The following is an 18,602-nucleotide window of genomic DNA, read 5'->3' as shown; positions in this document are numbered from 1 at the left end:
TTATTGCATGAAGAAAGACCATTCTGTTAGATTCTGCAAAATAAGGAAATATTCTGTTCCCAGGGGCTTTATGAAATGGATTCCCAAAGGTTGTGACGTTTCAAATGATAAAAATAAACCAAATGTACCCACATTTGTAAGGGGACCAAACCTTGTTGCTTGAATTCATGTTCATGCAGGAAATCTAGAAGAATATGAGGAACTGAGTCATCTGATCAGGTTCTTGGAAGGAAAAGTTTAACATTGAAGCTGAATCAATGTTATGTATCAGTCCAAGGTTCTTAATAGTCAAAAGAGGCTTCTTGATCAAAGTCATATGACTCATTGAAGAACATCATAAATGATAAGACCTTCCTTATCTCTATCTTTTGTTCCTTTTAAAATTCATATTCATGCTTAATATATCTGGTTAAATGCTTAATTTCATCTACATTGAATTCTATTTGCAAATTCTTAAAATTCAAAATCTGTTTTGCTGCTACAGAAAAACAATCGATTGTTTCCTCGAAACAACCGATTGTTTCCTCTCTGACAACACTGTGAAAGAATGGATTTAATTGTTTTTTGAATTCTGTCTATTGCATATCTCAATTATGAAAGAATCCTTAGTCAATAAAGCAGTGTTGAAAGTTGATCACATTCTGGAGGAAGTTACAACATGTCATAAAGGAATATATTCCAAAATCTTGAAAATTTAAGAGCTTTTATGACTAGTCAAAGATCACATGTGATGACCATGTGATTTTCTGCTTTTTCTGACGTTTTCTATGCAGGTCTTGGTCAAGTCTTTTCTACTCACATCATTGAATGCAGTTTGGTTCTATGTTTCTTTAAATTCTGTTGCAGTTGTTCTCTCTCACAAGAACAATCAATTGAGCCATCTCTTGCAACATCTCTTGCTCTTCTTGTGTGAGTCTTCTTTTCCTCTTTTTCTGTTGTCATGGAATCAACTCCTCCTACATCAAAGAGGGTCAAAACCAGAGATGTAAGGTCTGGAAGGAGATTAGAGGGCTGGTTTTCTGGAGACAATGAGCTCATTGAAAGGTATAGGTTTGAAACTAGCACATAGGTGATCAACAACCCCAAAGTTGTTTCCTTTGATTGGCTGAAAAGCCAAAAGCTAGACAATATGAGGAAGCTGCTCAAGGACCAATCACTAAGAAGGTTCTTGGAGATGAAGGGAAACATTTACCCTGATTTGATCCGGATGTTCTACACCAATCTCATGTTTGAGGGAAACAATCTTGTTTCTCATGTGAAGGGAGTTGACATGGAGATTACTCATGATGTGTGGACTGTTGTTGCTGGTCTGAAATATGCTGGTCTAAGAATCAACAAGGGAAATCTTGGAGTAGTGGAGGATTTTAACAAAGTCCAATACTACAAGAGTTGCTTGAAGAATCAAAATGCCCAAGTGAGAACTTGTTCGGTTGAAGGCTTAAAGCTAGATGAAAGGGTGCTTGCTCTTATTGTAACTTGGATTCTTACTCCAAGGGGGAGCAACCATTTTGTCCTAACAGAAGAAGACCTTGTATACATCTACTACATCATGAAGAATATCAAAATCAACTGGATCCACATAATCAAAGAACACATGCAAAAAGCCATGAGGTTAAGTGATTATCACTATCCATATGTTGTTTTAATCTCTAAATTCTTGCTCTATTTTGAAGTGAATCTTGAGGACGAGACATATGAGTTGGTTAAGTCAACACAAGAGATGAACAATGGCTCTCTTAGCAAGATGAGATTCACCAAAATAAATGGGAAATGGGTGAGCAGAGATGGTGATCATGGTGCTTCATCAAGTGCTGCAGCTGCTGATTTTGATGAAGAAGATCAAGCTGCTGACATGGATTTTCCCCATGAAGAATAGCCTCAAACCAATCTAGGTGTTGGAACCAGTGCAGGGAATCAAGGAGATGAAATGCCATCCATGTCTTATTTTGAAAGATACATGGTAAATAGGCTTGTTGGTTTTGCCGAGAATAAAAGGAATCTTCATGATTTGTGTGTAAGCAACTTCCAGAGTATAGACAACAGATTCAACAACATGGATACACGATTTATGACCTTGGATGAACAAATAGAAGCTGTTCATAATCAAATTTTTGAACTCCAGTATAGCAAGGATGATTAAAGGAAAAACAACCGTTGAATTCACGAAACAACCGATTGTTTTTGACCTTGTAACAGTTTAAGTGCTTATGTTTTTCAATTCTGTATAATCTGGAACAATTATCTTTATATCTCTTCTTCTTGTCTATTTGTGAAGACAAATAGGGGGAGATTTTATGCTGTGTTGTCTTTCATTATTGTTTAATATTTCTGCAAACTCTATGATTGTGTATGAGTGTTCAAGTAAGCCTTATTTTTGTTGGTGTTAATGCTATTGCTTCTGTTTTTGCTCTAACCACTATAAGATATATTGTGCTTTGCTTAAACTTTGTCTTGCAAGAACTGATTTAGATTCAATCAAATCCAACACAAGCAACTAAGGATTTGTCTTCATCAAATAGGGGGAGATTGTTGAATCAAGTGTGTTCAAGCTTTGAAGAATCCAAACCCTTTGAAGTTTGATGGAAGGCTGGTTGTGCTTGTTGTTGCTGAGGTGTTTTAAATAGGATCTGGGGTAGATTATCCGTGTAAATCCACTCTTGATTCAATCCAAAGCTTAAGCATTCTTAAACCTTTTTATTGAAAGTGTTTTTCAAACGAAGTGAAAAACAACCTGTTGTTTTGTCGAAACAACCGATTGTTTTATACTTAGGTGTTTTTAGAAAGGTTGAAAACTGTTTTTGATGGTTGACTTGTTGTCAAACCAAAACAACCGATTAATTCGAGTATTCAACCGATTGTTTGTTTTGGGACCATAACAGAAAACTGTTTTGTGCTTTGACTGAGCATTAAAATGATTTTATAACTGATTACGCTCCAGTTTTAAATGCTTTGACCAGTCTTTGAAAGCAATAAATAGTTTGTTCAGATTATGTAACAAACAAGAACTGAGATTTAATTAAAGAAAAACAAATTTGAGTTTTTCACTAATTTGGCTTTTGAAGAGTTGAAGTTTGCTTAGAGATTGTTTGGATCAAAAGAGTGTGGAATAGGATTTTCATCTTGTATTGATTCAGATCTTTTTGTAACAAGTGTAATCCTTTTGTACTTTGAGAAAACTCTGTGTGTGAAGCTTAGAAGTGTTGTGTGTTCTTGAGGTTGTAAAGATTAACATTCTTAGTGGTGTTGTGCTGAGCCAAAGGAAGTGTGTGTCTTGAGGGGATCAAGGTCACTTCTTTGGTGGTGTTGTAAGTAATCTAGGGTTGATTGCTTAGTGGATTCCCCAGTGGTTTCTGGGAAGACTGGATGTAGCTCCTGGTTTAAGAGTGAACCAGTATAAACTTGTGTGTACAATCTCTTTATCCCTTGAACTCTTTAATTTCAGTTTATATTTGTGAACTAGTATAAACAACCTATTGTTTCTGCGAAACAACCGATTGTTTTTCTGGTGCTATGCTAAATTGCTTTGTTTTTTTGGCAAACTGAATTCTGAATCAAGTTTTCTTAAAAAAAATTCATTCTAGACTTAAAAGTTTGCGAAAACCCTCTTTAAACCATTCACCCCCCTCTAGTTTAAAGCCATACATTCTAACAGTAATCAACACAGGGCACTTTTATTCCATGTGGTCGCAAATATATTCTTAATGTTGCTATCGGACGACCTGAGCATCTTGGACGTGTTCGTGTAGCTGGATATGGGGTTGGGATTCAATCATACTTTGGACCTTCTTCACATAGCAAGGAACAATTATCTAGTCAACCTAGCCAAGAGTATTTACTACAGTTATGTCAACAGATAAAGGTTGAGGTAACTCAAGAGATTAGAGAAAGCTTAATGGAGGAGTTTAATAAGCGGATGGATGGGGAGTTTGAAAAGTGGTGGGAGGGTTTAGGACTCTCGCAACAGCCACCTACTATGGTACAAGATGAACCACCTCCGCCTCCTATTAAGAAAGTTAACACTAAAGGGAGTTGTTCGGCGGTTGATCTATCGGGGGATGACATTGGCTAAACTAGCCAATGTGAGTTATATGTTGAGTATAATTCTTTGACCCCATTCGTTACCCTAGGTAAGTGTTATGAAGGGGTCACAATGTTACACAATGTGCCTCTTGCTTCTAATTTGATAAAGGTCACGGTGGAGAAGGTCCTTTATGGTGATGTTGCAATTCCTGTGCCGATATTAGAGGTGACAATTGTAGCAAAGACATTACATACTTTCGTTGCCTGACCTAGAAATCTCGTCAGACCTATAGACTCTACGGTATATCTTTGCACTAATAGGATTACGTATTACATTATAAGTAATTTAATTATTTGTTTGTTAATGAGTAGCAAGAACCTAAGACAAAACTGCCTTTTTGCGAAAGAAGAAAAAATTCTCCACTGATGATCCTGTGGCGACATTGGTAGAAGTTGCTACAACTTTAGATACAATCATCGTAGAGGTTCCATGGGATGCAAATGCTTTTGGAAGGCATAGTGATGTACCATTGTACTTTCACATGTCTGATTTGTTGGACCTTGCATCTAGAAATCAAGAGATTAACATAGCAGTTCTACAATTATGGATGATGTAAGTTCAAATATTAAAATCTTTATACTTTTGATTTATTGAATATATTAGTACTAACTTATTGAAATTTAGGTATATTTATGGATTATGCTTCAATGAGGGGAAACAAAATATATATGGGTTTTTAGACCCTCAACTCATTCAATCACTTGGAAACAAGAATTCAGAAACACAAACAGACATCACCACTACCTTAAAGAATGGAGGAAAACGAATTTATTTTGCTTCATACATCCATGAATAAGTCCATATTTATTAAATAAGTTATACTAAATTATTGAAATAAGAGAAACTAATTGGTATTTTATATAGGCGTCATTGACAACTATTGATCATATCTGTTCAAGATCATACCGCTGCATGTTTTTGCTCCCTGCATAAGAAACCCCCTACCTTTTTTAAACACATTATAGATAGGTACGACAATTTCATTTAACATTTATTATCACTTATACATTATATAATGTTATGTATTCTAACATGAAATCTTCTTATTTCAGTGCTTACTCTGGATATAACATGTTGAGTGGGAGGGGAAGTGCAAACACACAAAAACTCACTTAGATGTAGCTTAAGGTATTTAAAGTATATATGTTCACTCAATTTAATGTGTCTCATTCATTCATTTATTATATTTATTTTCACGTGCAGTCCAACAAGCAATTTGGAAGTTATGAGTGCGATTATTATGTTAAGCAGTGGATGTCGACTACAAGTGATAGAGGTTAGGATCAAGTAATACCTCAATACAAAAAACACTTTAAAATTCAGAGTTTATTATTCATGCACTAATTAAAAAAAAAATTCAAATGTCACAATTTTTCAATGACCAACAACCGCTAGGTTCGGAAGCATTGGAGTACGTGAGGACAACATGGTCAATGTGAGAACTTTTTCATATATTACCAAAACTTTTTGTAGAATATTATAATTTTTTGTATGTATTTTCCATATTTAAATTATGATTTTAAATGCTTTTATTTTCTGGAAATTGGATATTTTATACAGGTTATATATATATATATATATATATATATATATATATTAAAACATTCTTTATTTTAAAAAAACCTACATATAACGCGGCTCCACCTAGAACTGTCTTTAAAATATTTTTTTTAAAAAGAAAACATACTTACAATGACGATTCCCAAAGGAACTGCCTTTAAAAATATTTATAAAAAATAGTTATTTACTAGTATAAAGTCGGTTCAAGAACCGTCATTATAAATGAATTATTTATAATAACACCTGTAATAACGACGGTTCTGAAATCGTCTTTATATGTCCTTATTAATCGTCGTTATTGTACCTTTTTTACTAGTGAATAAGGTAATTATACCTTTAAATCTCTTATGTTAAGTATATTTTTTTTCTTCTTATTCTCCTTTCTTACAGTAAATCCAATTTTAAATGGATGTGTTTGATACAAGTTATTTAGAAATAATGATGATTACATTGTGAAACAAATTAATTATTTAAAAAGGAAAAGATATACAAAATGATGAGAATATTACATAGTAAGAAAGATAAAAACATTAGGAGAAGTTAAGAAAATATTAGTCTCCATATCATGTTCATCATTCAATTAATAAAATAATAACTTGGCTAATCATAAAAAGTGTCATTTATTCCAAGCATTATAGAATGGAATCCATTTTCATAACTTTTTTTGATTATGAAAACATGAATTAGAAACAAGTAGATTTGCACTACTAAAAATACTCTAACTCAAAAGGCTTCGATTCTTGAAAGTCAATTAATAATTGGTAAAAAATTTATTATACTATCTGGAACTTTATCTTTTGAAATACTCTTCAAAATACATAAGTATATATTTCTACAAATTTTGGGTTTGTTATTTCTTCACGAGTTTCAAATACTTTATCCTACACAAAAATTATTGTAAAACTCAATAACAACTACGACGGGTTACAGTACAAGAAAATCATTAAATAGAAACCAATTATAAAGACAAAAAATGATTAGTTACTATATAAACTATTTTAGAGACTAAATTTGTGACAATACAAGTGCTATAAATCTCACATAAAATCAGATTCAACAGTCAAGAACAAAACACATTGAGATTCTTCATCACTTCATAAGGGATCATGTGAACAATGAAGATTATGAGATGAAATTCATTGAAACATGACTGCAACTTGCTGACATATTCACAAAACCTTGGCCAAAAGATAGGTTTTTCTTTTTAAGAAATGAGTTAGACATTCTTGATTCTCAAACCCTTTCTTAAATATGTTTTTCTTTCTTCCTAATTCTATTTGTGAAGACAAATAGGGGGGGAATATGGTTTATGTGTTGTCTTAAAACTGCTATAACCTACTATAAACTCTGATTTAAGTTTATGATGCATATGATGTTTGATTTGGTGCTGCAGTTTGGTGTGTTTTGGCATAGTTTGTGGCTGGTTTTTCTACTCTTGTGGTTATGTAGAAAACTAGTTGATGTGTAACCATAACCTACTATTAGAGATGCTCCTGATTGCATAGTTTCTATTTTGCATGTGCTGTTTTAGATTCAAACAAGACCAACACAAGCAACCAGGGATTTGTCTTCATCAAATAGGGGGAGATTGTTGATCAAGAGTGATCAAGAGCTTTGAAGAATCCAAATCCAAGGTGTTTGATGAAAGGCTGGTGTTGCTGTTGTGTGCGGGTGAGATCTAGGTAGATTAAAGTGTGATCCACTCTTTTTGAATCTAAAATTGATGTGAATTAAAAGATTTTTGAAATTAAATGTTTTTCCAACTAAGTGAAAAACAACCTGTTGTTTTTTCGAATCAACAGGTTGAAAGTTGTTTGACTTGGTTAACTTAACTATTAAACCAAATCAATCGGTTGTTTCGTGGTTTCAACTGATTGTTTCTTTGAAAATTCTAATAGAATTCTGTTTTGAATGGTGAATCTGTTTTAAATGATTTCTAACTGAATACGCTCCTTCATTAAATGTTTTGACCAATCTTTGGAAAATATAAATAGTTTGTTATATGTTTCTAAAGAGTAAGAAACATTTTTGAGAAATTCAGTTTGACATATTTGATCTCAAGTTTTCAAGATTCACATCAAGCTTTGGATTTTCTAGTGAGAGTGGAATAGGATTGCAATTGTATTCTTTTCAGATTGTTCTTTGATCAAGTGTAATCTTTTCTCAATCTTCTGTATTTTTGTTGTTGTATTGCCAAGGAATGTTGTGTGTTCTTGAGGTGTTCAAGATCAATACTCTTGGTGTGATTTGCCAAAGGTAGTGTGTTTCTTGAGGGATTCAAGGTCACTACTTTGGTGTGTGGTGTTTTGTAATCTGGTTTGATTGCTTAGTGGATTATCCAGTGGTTTATGGGAACTGGACGTAGCTCTTGTTGTAAGAGTGAACCAGTATAAACTATTTGTGTGCATTTCTCTTTCTCTGAACTCCTTTAAATTATGTTTTTAAACTGTTTAAGTTTTAACTGGTATAAACAACCGATTGATTTGAAGAAACAACCGATTGTTTTTCTGTGTTTTTCTTTAAAATAGTTTGTGTTCTTGGCTAACTTGATTCCTCTTTTTGATTTCTACACAGAATTTCATTAAACCTTTAAAAGTTTTCGAAAATCTCTTATAAATAATTCACTTCCCCTCTTGTTTAAGGCCATATATTCTAACACACTGCTCTCCAGGATAGGCTCAATGGCCGCGGGTGGCAGTCCTAGCGAGGAATCACAATTCAACCACACTTATGTTTATTATATCTAAGGAGAAAAAACACTAAATAAGGCATTATATTCTTCTCACTCCAATATTGTTTCTTTCATCACCTTACTATCCCAACTTGGGTAAGAAGCCATTGTTACCTAACTCGACAACAATTGGTGTTTATCACTACTTTATATATCCTAAATAATTGATTATCTATCAGATGTGGACTTCAAAGTCATGTTTGTTCTTGGATAAAGATTGCAAGAACATATTGCGAGGAGAAATTAACTTTATTACTTCTCACTTTCACGATGAATTAATTATTAGATGCATTTTAAAGTAAAGGTCTTAATTTAAAATATTTCAAAATTATGAGAATTAAATATTAAAAATTGTAATTAAAACTAAAATTGCACATATGCAAATACTGTTGAAATACTTATTATCTAATGTTATTTTGTTGAGTTTTTAAAATAAGTTTTTGAAACTTTAAAAAACTTATTTGTAATGTAAAGTTACACTTTCAAAATTTTAGAGAATTTAGCTATAAAATATATTAAAACAATATAGTTTTTAATTATTTATTTATAAATAAATTTAATTATATTTATTTATTGAAGTTTGAAAAATCTAGAGTATTTATTGATGTTCTACAATAAATATTCTAAATTTAATGAAGATTTAAAAATCCTCTATTATTTTGCTGAGGTTTTAGAATAAACCTTTGGAATTTAACGAAGGTTAAAAAAACCTTCATTAGTTTGCTGATGTTTTAGAATAAACCTTTGGAATTTAAAAAAAGGTTATGGGTATCTTTACTAGGAGGAGATTGTTGTTCACGTGTAGACCTATTTAACTGTCATCTCAATTCTTTGGTTTGCTCTTTGAGGAGACATACCTCTCTTCATTCTTTTGACGATCTTCTCTGCTTTTCTGACGTAACTCTTCCATATGCTTTTGTAGTGTTGGAAACATAGCCATTTGATCTTCAGAAATTCGTTTGTTGTTTGTCTTGTTGAAACCATGATTGCTTGTAATTCTATCTCGACCTCACGGTGGACGCCAATTATACTTGTATAAACAAAGTATCGTCCATAGATGGTAAGCCAACATCAGTGATCAAGGGACATGACAGAACCCAGAGAGCAAAAGCATTACAGCGAAACTCGCGGCTGCATATATCTTGCAGTGAAAACCTATTTTACTGACAACGTGTAGGATTTGTTGTATGTATCAAAACATACAAAGGATTCGCTCTTCATAATGATTTAGGGTTTAGGGTTAATGATAAAAAAATAAAGAAAGAAGATATAAAGTAATAAAAGATATAATCCTTCATTGTTAGCTATACATTTTTCCCTAGATTATCGAAACATGTCTTCGATATTAACTATACATATTTCCCTCTTTATAGTATCTTTAACAAAACTATACAGTTAATGGTGGCTCCTTAGTTATTCCAGAATTAAAATTCGTATCCCTCTACCTGATACAAACTACATTGTATTTTTACTTTTCATGCCATTCATTTCATGTAAGCATGCTGAAAAAACAAAGTTTAATGGTGAAAAAAAAACCTTATTTTGCATATTATTACTATAAAAACAAAGTTTTAATCAATAACAAGCATGGAGTTGAACAATACAATCTTCCAAGCTAAGCTGCCATTGTGTTTTGTTCAGAAAAAGAAGAAGCTTCATTTTTTTTTCAAGCTCTGGTCTTCTGGAAAATCTGCAAGTTGATTGATTTACATATAGCACTCATCTAATCTGCTTTTATGCAGCTGAAATGCAGGGTTAATCCAGGCTCCACAGCTGCACTGCATACCAGCCCAGTTGAAATTACCCAAACGAGCATTGCAACCCATACATAGAAGTTTATCCCCCACATTACCTTCTTGTACTTTCAAGCCAATCCATATATCCAGTGTTAGTATGAAGTTTGACATTATTTTATGGCAAGTAAAATATATGAGGGAAATTTTACACGTACCTGCTTCCATCCATTTCATCGGCTCAACAAATATTGAAGTGCAATCAACTGGTTGCAGTTCCGCTTCCCAGGCTTCACTGCTTCTCTTTTTCCACTTGAAGCTTGATTCTCCTTTCCCGCGCTCATGGGAAACTATACTTTCCTCTGAAGCAACAATTCTTCTGCATTTCTTACACCGGTATATAAGTTGAGATTTGGTCGTGGCTTCCGTCCGAGAGTTACTAGCTTCAGCCATTTGTATTGAATAATCAAATGATATTTGATTTATACACTGCAAATTTATAAGCAAAAGAGTATAATGAAAGAATTTGATGTCCAAAACTCCCAGACAATTAAAACTGCAATTAGCATGTAGTGTCGTATAACAATTTTCACCACAGCAATCTTCTTCAGGAACACTAACTGGATTTGCTTCTGGGTATAATTACTTTGAAGTTCGTATGAAACATATCGAAAAACACAGAGTTCATACACCTTAAGTCAGCCAGCATGCATGATGCATCTCAAACCGAATCAGAAGATTAAAATGAACACCTCACAGGACAAACAGAAAGTCCTATAAAGTTGTTAGATCAAATTAATAGCAGTAGAGACATATCAAATAGTAACTAAACGAAAAGAATTTAGTACCCCTACCATGAAGCAATCAGCACAGGTTCAAACCAATGGACCCACTATGAAGGTATATCCAAAATCAAGAGAAAAAAGGACAAAAAGTAATACAGCTAATGAAAGAGAGCCAAAATTCAGAGTTTGTGAATAATAACTTTGTTCTTCTTAACACAGGAATGCTTACACCAAAGTACTTATACCAAGTAATACAACTCAAACAGAGTAACAAACTCATAACAGACAAGTAGCTCTCATTCCTTACACACCCAAAGTTGGCGTTTTATCAAACACTTAGTATGCACTAACATCAAGTTAAATTAACAAACCCAACAAACATATCAAGCGTCTCACAGTATTGACAGCATTCAACTCCGATTTGCAAAAATTTAAATTCATTTCCACACGGGAGCGAGTCATAGATAATAAGAACAAACCATCAGAGAAATTAAGAAGATAAACACATGTATCTGATATCCTTACAATTTATAAAAAAAAAACACAGAAAGGGAAGAGGGTTACCAATGAATCTTTTCCTCTAATATCTCTGATTTATGATTCCACCCCAAAAACCTTAATATTTACAGTGTTGTTGAGTTGAGCGAATATCAATTCACTCTACATTTTGAAGGGTAAAATATGTTTTTGTTTAAGTAGTACACCAAGAAAAAAAAATTTAATATAATAAGTTTAATTCTATTAGTTTCTTGTTTCAATTTCATTAAAGTTCTGTTAAATGGGCATAAGAAAGTATTATTTTGTGAAAAGAAACAAATGTCAAGAGTTAAATAAAAAGCGAAGGGTTACAGAAATAAGAATATTTACTGGATAAAAGTTTATTTGAGACTATTAACAGTACAAAACATATATTTGATATTGTTTATAATAATATAATAATATTTTTAATTAAAAAAAAATAAAATAAATAAAATATTAATTTATTTAAAGTGTGAAGTGTATGTTTTTATTGTTGAGAGTTGTAATATATCAATACCCTATTTATTATGATGTGAAAAAACTTTTCGTTGAAGAATGCGTAATTTTATTTTGTTTTCGAGTATTTTTTGTGAAGTGTCATTTTCGTTTGTTCTATTTTGCAGTAAGGTTGGTGTGGAATTGGTTTCATGTACTATGCTAGATTCACCGACTTAAGTAGAGTTCGTGAATAAATCTTTTTTAATTAAACAAGTTTTACTTAATTTACTTCTATCATCATTTAATATCCACTTCCTCTTCTGAAAAAAGACATTTTTATTTTACTTAAAACGCAAATGTCTATCTATATCCCCTGCAAAGAAAAAATAAACATAAATAATATGTTTTTGGTTTAACTGGTAGAAATATCTTGTTAAAAGAAATTGGGACGAAATATAACCTAAATTCGAAAGAAAAGAGTCCCTAATAAAATAAAACATTGACATGAACCTCAAACATTCATCTCTTTGATTGATTGAAGAAGGGCTGTGACATGATCATAAGAGGATCCACCTTCTTGAACAGCTTTGTGTGCTTTTTCCTTTAATTCATGCACTCGTTTTGTGAAGAAACCTCCTTCATCCTTCATCACCTTCCTCACAGCACTCTCAATTCTTTCCCAGCCCACCACCTTCCTCCTCGCATCATAGGGTGACATGCTCCATTCCCAAACCCCCACAGGCTCCCCAACCCCATGCACCTCAGTCACCAACTTCTCACACAGAAAATGGTCACCAAACCTAGGCATGGTCATCATAGGCACCCCCTCACAAATCCCCTCCACCACTGAATTAGCTCCACAATGTGTTAGGAACCCTCCAATCGCAACATGCTTCAATATCAAACCCTGTGGAACCCAACCTCTCACTACCATCCCTCTCTCATTTTCCCTCATCCTTTCTTCCAACCCATGCACCCACCCATCATCATTTACATTCTTTGGAAGCACAAGAAGGAAATTCTGCCCTGAGGCCTCCATCCCTCTTGCTATCTCCAAATATTGCTCCTTGCTCAGACCACCCAAGCTTCCAAAACATATGTACACCACTGATTTCGCTTCCTTTGAGCTAAGCCAGTTCAGGCACTCATGCTCACCAACCTGAAATTATTACAAAAGATACATATTCATAACAAAATCGTAAATAATCCTCCTTTTCTCCATGTAAAAATTGGATGTTCATCCATTTTCTCCAAACAAGTGTACAGTGAAAGTCTACTTACTTTGTCGCTTACATGATTCTTCTGTGATGACGAGCCTCTTCTGTGGTAATAATCCAGCATAAGGGAGAGTTCGCCAACGTGCCACACTTTAACGCCGGTGAGCTTCTGGAAGTACTCACTGTACCCATCTTCGAGCTCTGCAAAGGTGTTTACAATAACCCCAGCAGTGTTTTTTTCCTTGGCGTGTAGCCAACAGCGAGCCATGGTGCGAAAGCTGGTTGTCCAAGGGTCAAAATTAAGTGTGACATGGTGGGGGAGATCACCAGGGACAACAAAAGGAAGCGAAGAATCCGAAGGCAACACTTGGGGGTGGCAATTGTTGATCGCCTCAGCAACGCAAAGAGCGAAGATGGGGGTGGGGCTGAAAACCACTCTGGGGATGTTGAGTGTGGAAGCGAAATTCCATGGAAACATTATATCAGAAATCAAAACATGAGGAGGGTTTTGCTGCAGAAAGGTTTCTATCTGGGGTTTGAGACCGTGTGTGGCCTTCCATATCTTGTAGGCGGTTTGGTTGTCTTCTGCAGAGGATATGTTCTGGAGGGTAGAAGAAAGACCAGCTTGGTCGGAGGGGAAGTTGAAGGTATGAACGTTGAGATGTTTTGGGATGAATTGATGGTTTAAAGGGGTGGTGAGAATGGTAACATGGTGGCCACGAAAGGCTAAAACTTGAGCCAGATTGATCTGTGGGTTCATGTGTCCCGGAGCTGGAAATGGAAGGATGTAGAGCTTTAGAGAACTTGATTCTGCCTCTGAAAATAAGCCTTCCATCTCTTAGATTTCTCCTTCTCAATTGTTTCTGCACACCTGTTTGTGTAGAATAGACAAAACAGATCATACCAGTTGTGTAAAGAATTTGTCAAAGCTTGTTTAGTTGTGATGAAATATGTGTGGATTGGATTCCATGCATGCTTAAAATCCAAGTTTTTTTTCATTGGTGAAATCTAACAATCCTAAACAAGAAGAAACTTAGAAATCAAAAGAAATTAGCTTAAATTTAACTGATAGGTAACAATTAAGAAGAAGAAATGTTGTGTAGAAAGGAAGAGAGATTTACCAATAGAGAAGAGGATTACCAATAGAGAAGAGGATCTATGGCTTGTGATGTGTGTTGAGTTAGGTGAGTGGAATAGATTTTGAAGGTGAGTAAGAGGAGGAGGACACCAAGTTTTCTCAGAGTGACATGTATCTGATTATCTGATTGAGTTCTATTATTGTCTGTGCCAATCTCAATGTTCTTCTCACTCTTATGCATTCTTTATTTATTTCTTATTTCGAGGTAAGAGGAGGGAGTGGTAGTTATTATGTTTCTTTCACTATTTTGAAAGCGGGTGGGGAGTGAATGGGAGAGAAGGTGGAAGTACTTTTTCATTCTTTACATAAGTTTATCTAAAGATTTGTACTCATTTCATATAAAATTCTTGGCATACATTTTATTATAATATAGTATACAAAATTAAATATTACATAAATTTATTTAACAATTTAATAATAAAGATAAATTTATAAATTTTATTTTATATTTTTTAATAACAAAAATAAATTTGGAAATTTATATTTTACATCAGTGTCACATCGATCACAAATCTCAATAAATCATTATCATAAATTCAGTTTATCATCCTTTAATCCAAACAACCTCACATATCCTCACACATCATCTCTAATCCTCACAAATTCACTTTCTCCCCTCCCCACAAATCCTCTTCACAATCCAAACATCAATGACATGTGACTTTATATGGATACCATGATGTGTTTACTCGTGCAACTCATAGGAATTAATTTAAATATATAATATTTATAATATAAATTTAATTTAAAAAAATAAAAGAATTGAAAATGATAACAAATAATATATATAATATATATAAAAATTTATTATTATATATTTTAGAACAATAATTACACATCAGAAATAAAAAAAAGTAACATATATCATCATAATTTTGTTGTTTGAAAAATATATTTGTTCATTAATTTTATGACTCATCATTATAAATAGAGTAACATGATCTTATAACTTCAAAACATAGATATGAAGACCACTTGTGTTTGAAACATAATTAACAAACAAATCATTTATATGTAAAATAGTAAATTTTATATTAGATTTATAATAATATCATTTAAGATCTCAACAATTAAAAGACAGTAAACATATTTTACTCTTTTGTTAACTTGATAAATTATTACTTAACACTACATTACACGTAATATGTCAGTTTTCAATAAAATCAAGCACATAATTCGTAAATGAATAATAATAAATTGATACAAAATATTTAAAAATAAATTTAATGTTTTTTAAATTCAAATATTGGTACAGATCACATTTGAAAAGGAAATGATCCGCCATAACCTAATAAATTATTATTTAACACTGAACGGAAATTTAAAGCTTCCAATAAAACCAAATAAACAATTTGTAGATGAATAATAATAATAATTAAAAACATTATTCCATAAAATAATTCAATAATATAAAAGATAATTGATGCAAAATATTTTAAAACAAATATATTATTTTTCAAATTCAAATATTAGAACATATCTCAACTATCGAAAGAGAATGAACATATATAACCTTATAATAACTTACTAAATTATCATTTAACATTACATAAAACTTTTCACTTTCCAATAAAACCAAACATATAATTCATAAATGAGTAATAATAATAAAAAATAATTAAAAAATATGATACAATAAAATAACTAAATATTTTAAAATGGTAATTGATACAAAAATATTTAAAAATGAATTTACTATTTTTCTAAATTCAAATATTGGAACACATCCCAATAACGGTGAGAGAAAGAGAGTGAATAAATATAACATTTTTTAAGTCCTTTAATATTTTAAGAAACATTTTAATTTCTAATGAAATCAAACACACAATTCTTAAATGGGTAATAATAATAGTTAAAAGAAAGTTATACAATAAAATAATTAAATGTTGTAAATGAGTAATAGATACAAAATATTTTAAAATATTTTTTTTTTTTTTTACATTCAAAGGTAGAAACATATCTCAATAATTTAAAGAGGTGAACAAATTTGTGTTGAAGATGGATGAAGCTTCTTCTCAACCTAGTCTTAGTGTGTTTGATGTAGAAAATAGCTAGTTTGCTTTGAAGAGTGTAATGGGTTTAGATGATCTTGTATTTAGGCTTGTGTATGTGTAAGGTTGCCTTTTGCTACATGACCTGTCCTAGATGCCTAGCCAAGGTTAGATCAAGCATTTGAAGTGGTTAAAGTTTTTCAAAAAGCTTTTTAGAGTTTTCTCAAAAATCAGGATAATGCACAAAAATAAATTTGTTTCTCTGTAAAAGAATAGGTTTATTTTTGGTTTGCTGAAAGGCTTTTCAAAAGTTGGTTAGGGCACCAAAGGTACAACTCAGTCAATTATTTCAGTTAGTTGAGTTGGCAGTTTTCCTAAAATAAATCTGGTTGTTTTTAATCTGAATTTGTTGTTTTCATAACAGCTTTTCAACTGTTTTTTGAAAAGTAGTTAGAAATTGTTTTCTATATAAAGAAAAGCTTCTCTCACATGAAAGGTTGTTGAGCAATCACGATTTTGAAAGAGATTAAACACTTTCTATATGAGAAGAAGGATTGAATTGAGTTTTTGAAAGGTTTTCCAAAGTGATCTTCAAGTGTGCTTGTTCTAGGAGAACTTTGATCTTGGTGAAGGTGCTGGTGCAGTACTGTAGCAATTGAACTACTGGTTTTGAGTTCTTGCATCTTCTTTTCAGGTGTTATCTTTCCTTTATTCTTGTTTGTAAAGGTGTAAATGTTAGTCACTCTTTGATAGAGTTTCTTGGAGTGCAAGGTGTGCTGAAATAGGGTTTTTTCAGCTTTGTTGGTATTGTTCTTGTAGGTTTCAAGAACTGTTGTGTTGTAATTGTTTGGAATTGGTTTTTAGTGGAATTCACCTTGGAGTGAGGTGAAACTGGATGTCGCTCTTTATGAGTGAACCAGTATAAATCGTGCTTGCATAAATCTTCTCAACCCTGCACTAGTTTCTGGTTTTTTGTTTAATTTGTCAAGAACAAAATCTGTTTACTTGAAAATAAACTTGTTAATTCTGGGCTTAATAAAAATTGTTCTTTGTGATCTGGAAAAGTTCTTCAAGACATAAACAAAGCTTTTGAACATAAGTTTGTAATTGATTAGGGGAAGAATAGTTTTCTTCATTAAATCCTTGATAAAGATTCATTGTCTTTAAAACCTTGAGTTGAATACTCTTGATTGCTCTTTTGACATATTTTGTGTTCTTCAAAACTGTTAAAAGTGAACCAATCTGCTTTTGCCATATTTCACTGTCTGATCTCAATTTTGATCTGAATAGGTTTTGTTTGTGTTAAAGTGTTGTGAAGAATCAATCTGTTCATTCTAAAATCAATCTGTTCTTTTTCCTCTGATAAACTGAAAAACAGTGTGTGTTTACGAAAATTTTATAACTTCAATTCACCCCTCCCCTCTTGAACTTAGACATTAATAGACCCAACAATTTGGTTTTCCCGTAACTTAATAATATTATCATTTAACATGGTAGGATATTTTTCGCTTTCTAATAAAACTAAGTACACAATTGGTAAACAAAAATAATAATAATAATAATAATAATATTAATAATTACAAATTCGATACACTAAAACAATTAAATATTGTAAAATATTGATTATGTAAAATATTTTAAAACAATTTTTTTCTTGTTTAAATATTGGAACACATCTCACTAATGGAATAATGCTGAATAAATTTGACATTTTGGTAACTTAACCTATTATCATTTAACTCTCCACAAAACTTTTTCAATAAAACCAAACACATAACTCCTTAATGACTAATAATAATAACTAAAAAATACAGTACAATAAAATAATTAAATATTTTAAATGGATAATTGATGAAAAAATATTTAAAAATAAATTTACTTTTTTTTAATTTAAAATATTAAAGCATACAACAATCATTATAAGATAGTGAATAAAGATAACGTATTTTATAAGTCAACAAATTATCATTTAATATTTTGTTAGAAACTTAACAAATTTAAGAATTCAATTCGTAAAAAAGTATTGATAATAATAAATAAATAAAATATGATACAATAAAAAAATTAGGTATTATAAGGAGTAATTGATGCAAAATACTTAAAAACAAATTTATTATTTTTTTAATTAAAACATTGAAAAAAAACCTCATGATTGAAAGATACTGAATAAATTTCTCATTTTTGTAATTCAATAAATTATCATTTAATGTTCAAGTAAATTTTTTAATTTTTAACAAAATCAAGTAAACATTTCGTAAATGAGTAATACACTACAAGAAAACATGGTTTTAGTGAGGGTTTATTTTTACATTATATAGGGTTAATAGGTCTAATAAGTCATTTACCCAATGTTGCAGTTTTTCTCGATAAACCATCCCTGGAAAACGTGTTCCCCAGGATTTTTTTAAA

At 31.9% G+C, this 18,602-nt stretch overlaps 2 protein-coding genes across 5 annotated transcripts; both read right to left on the bottom strand.

The window, feature by feature from the left end:
- Positions 1-9,896: 9,896 nt before the first annotated feature.
- On the bottom strand, positions 9,897-11,586 carry LOC137825924 (probable inactive dual specificity protein phosphatase-like At4g18593). The gene is made up of 3 exons (XM_068631736.1): positions 11,455-11,586; positions 10,324-10,594; positions 9,897-10,233 (listed from the first exon to the last, which is right to left on the bottom strand). The coding sequence occupies exons 2-3, from the start codon at positions 10,556-10,558 to the stop codon at positions 10,079-10,081; spliced, it is 390 nt and encodes a 129-aa protein (XP_068487837.1). The 5' UTR covers positions 10,559-10,594; positions 11,455-11,586; the 3' UTR covers positions 9,897-10,078.
- A 648-nt stretch (positions 11,587-12,234) lies between these two features.
- LOC137825922 (scopoletin glucosyltransferase-like) lies at positions 12,235-14,399 on the bottom strand. 4 transcript variants are annotated; one of them, XM_068631734.1, is made up of 3 exons: positions 14,186-14,399; positions 13,141-13,935; positions 12,235-13,006 (listed from the first exon to the last, which is right to left on the bottom strand). In XM_068631734.1, exons 2-3 carry the CDS (start codon positions 13,897-13,899, stop codon positions 12,359-12,361), a joined length of 1,407 nt encoding a protein of 468 aa, XP_068487835.1. In that variant the 5' UTR covers positions 13,900-13,935; positions 14,186-14,399; the 3' UTR covers positions 12,235-12,358. The 4 variants fall into 4 exon arrangements, with proteins under 4 accessions (XP_068487835.1, XP_068487836.1, XP_068487834.1 ...); XM_068631735.1 differs by having other exon boundaries at positions 14,205-14,366; XM_068631733.1 differs by having other exon boundaries at positions 13,129-13,935; positions 14,205-14,362.
- Positions 14,400-18,602: the final 4,203 nt, after the last annotated feature.

Source organism: Phaseolus vulgaris, chromosome 8, assembly GCF_000499845.2.
Source record: "Phaseolus vulgaris cultivar G19833 chromosome 8, P. vulgaris v2.0, whole genome shotgun sequence".
In the NCBI taxonomy this organism is placed as follows: domain Eukaryota; kingdom Viridiplantae; phylum Streptophyta; class Magnoliopsida; order Fabales; family Fabaceae; genus Phaseolus; species Phaseolus vulgaris.
This window is presented reverse-complemented; position numbering and strand designations above follow the sequence as displayed.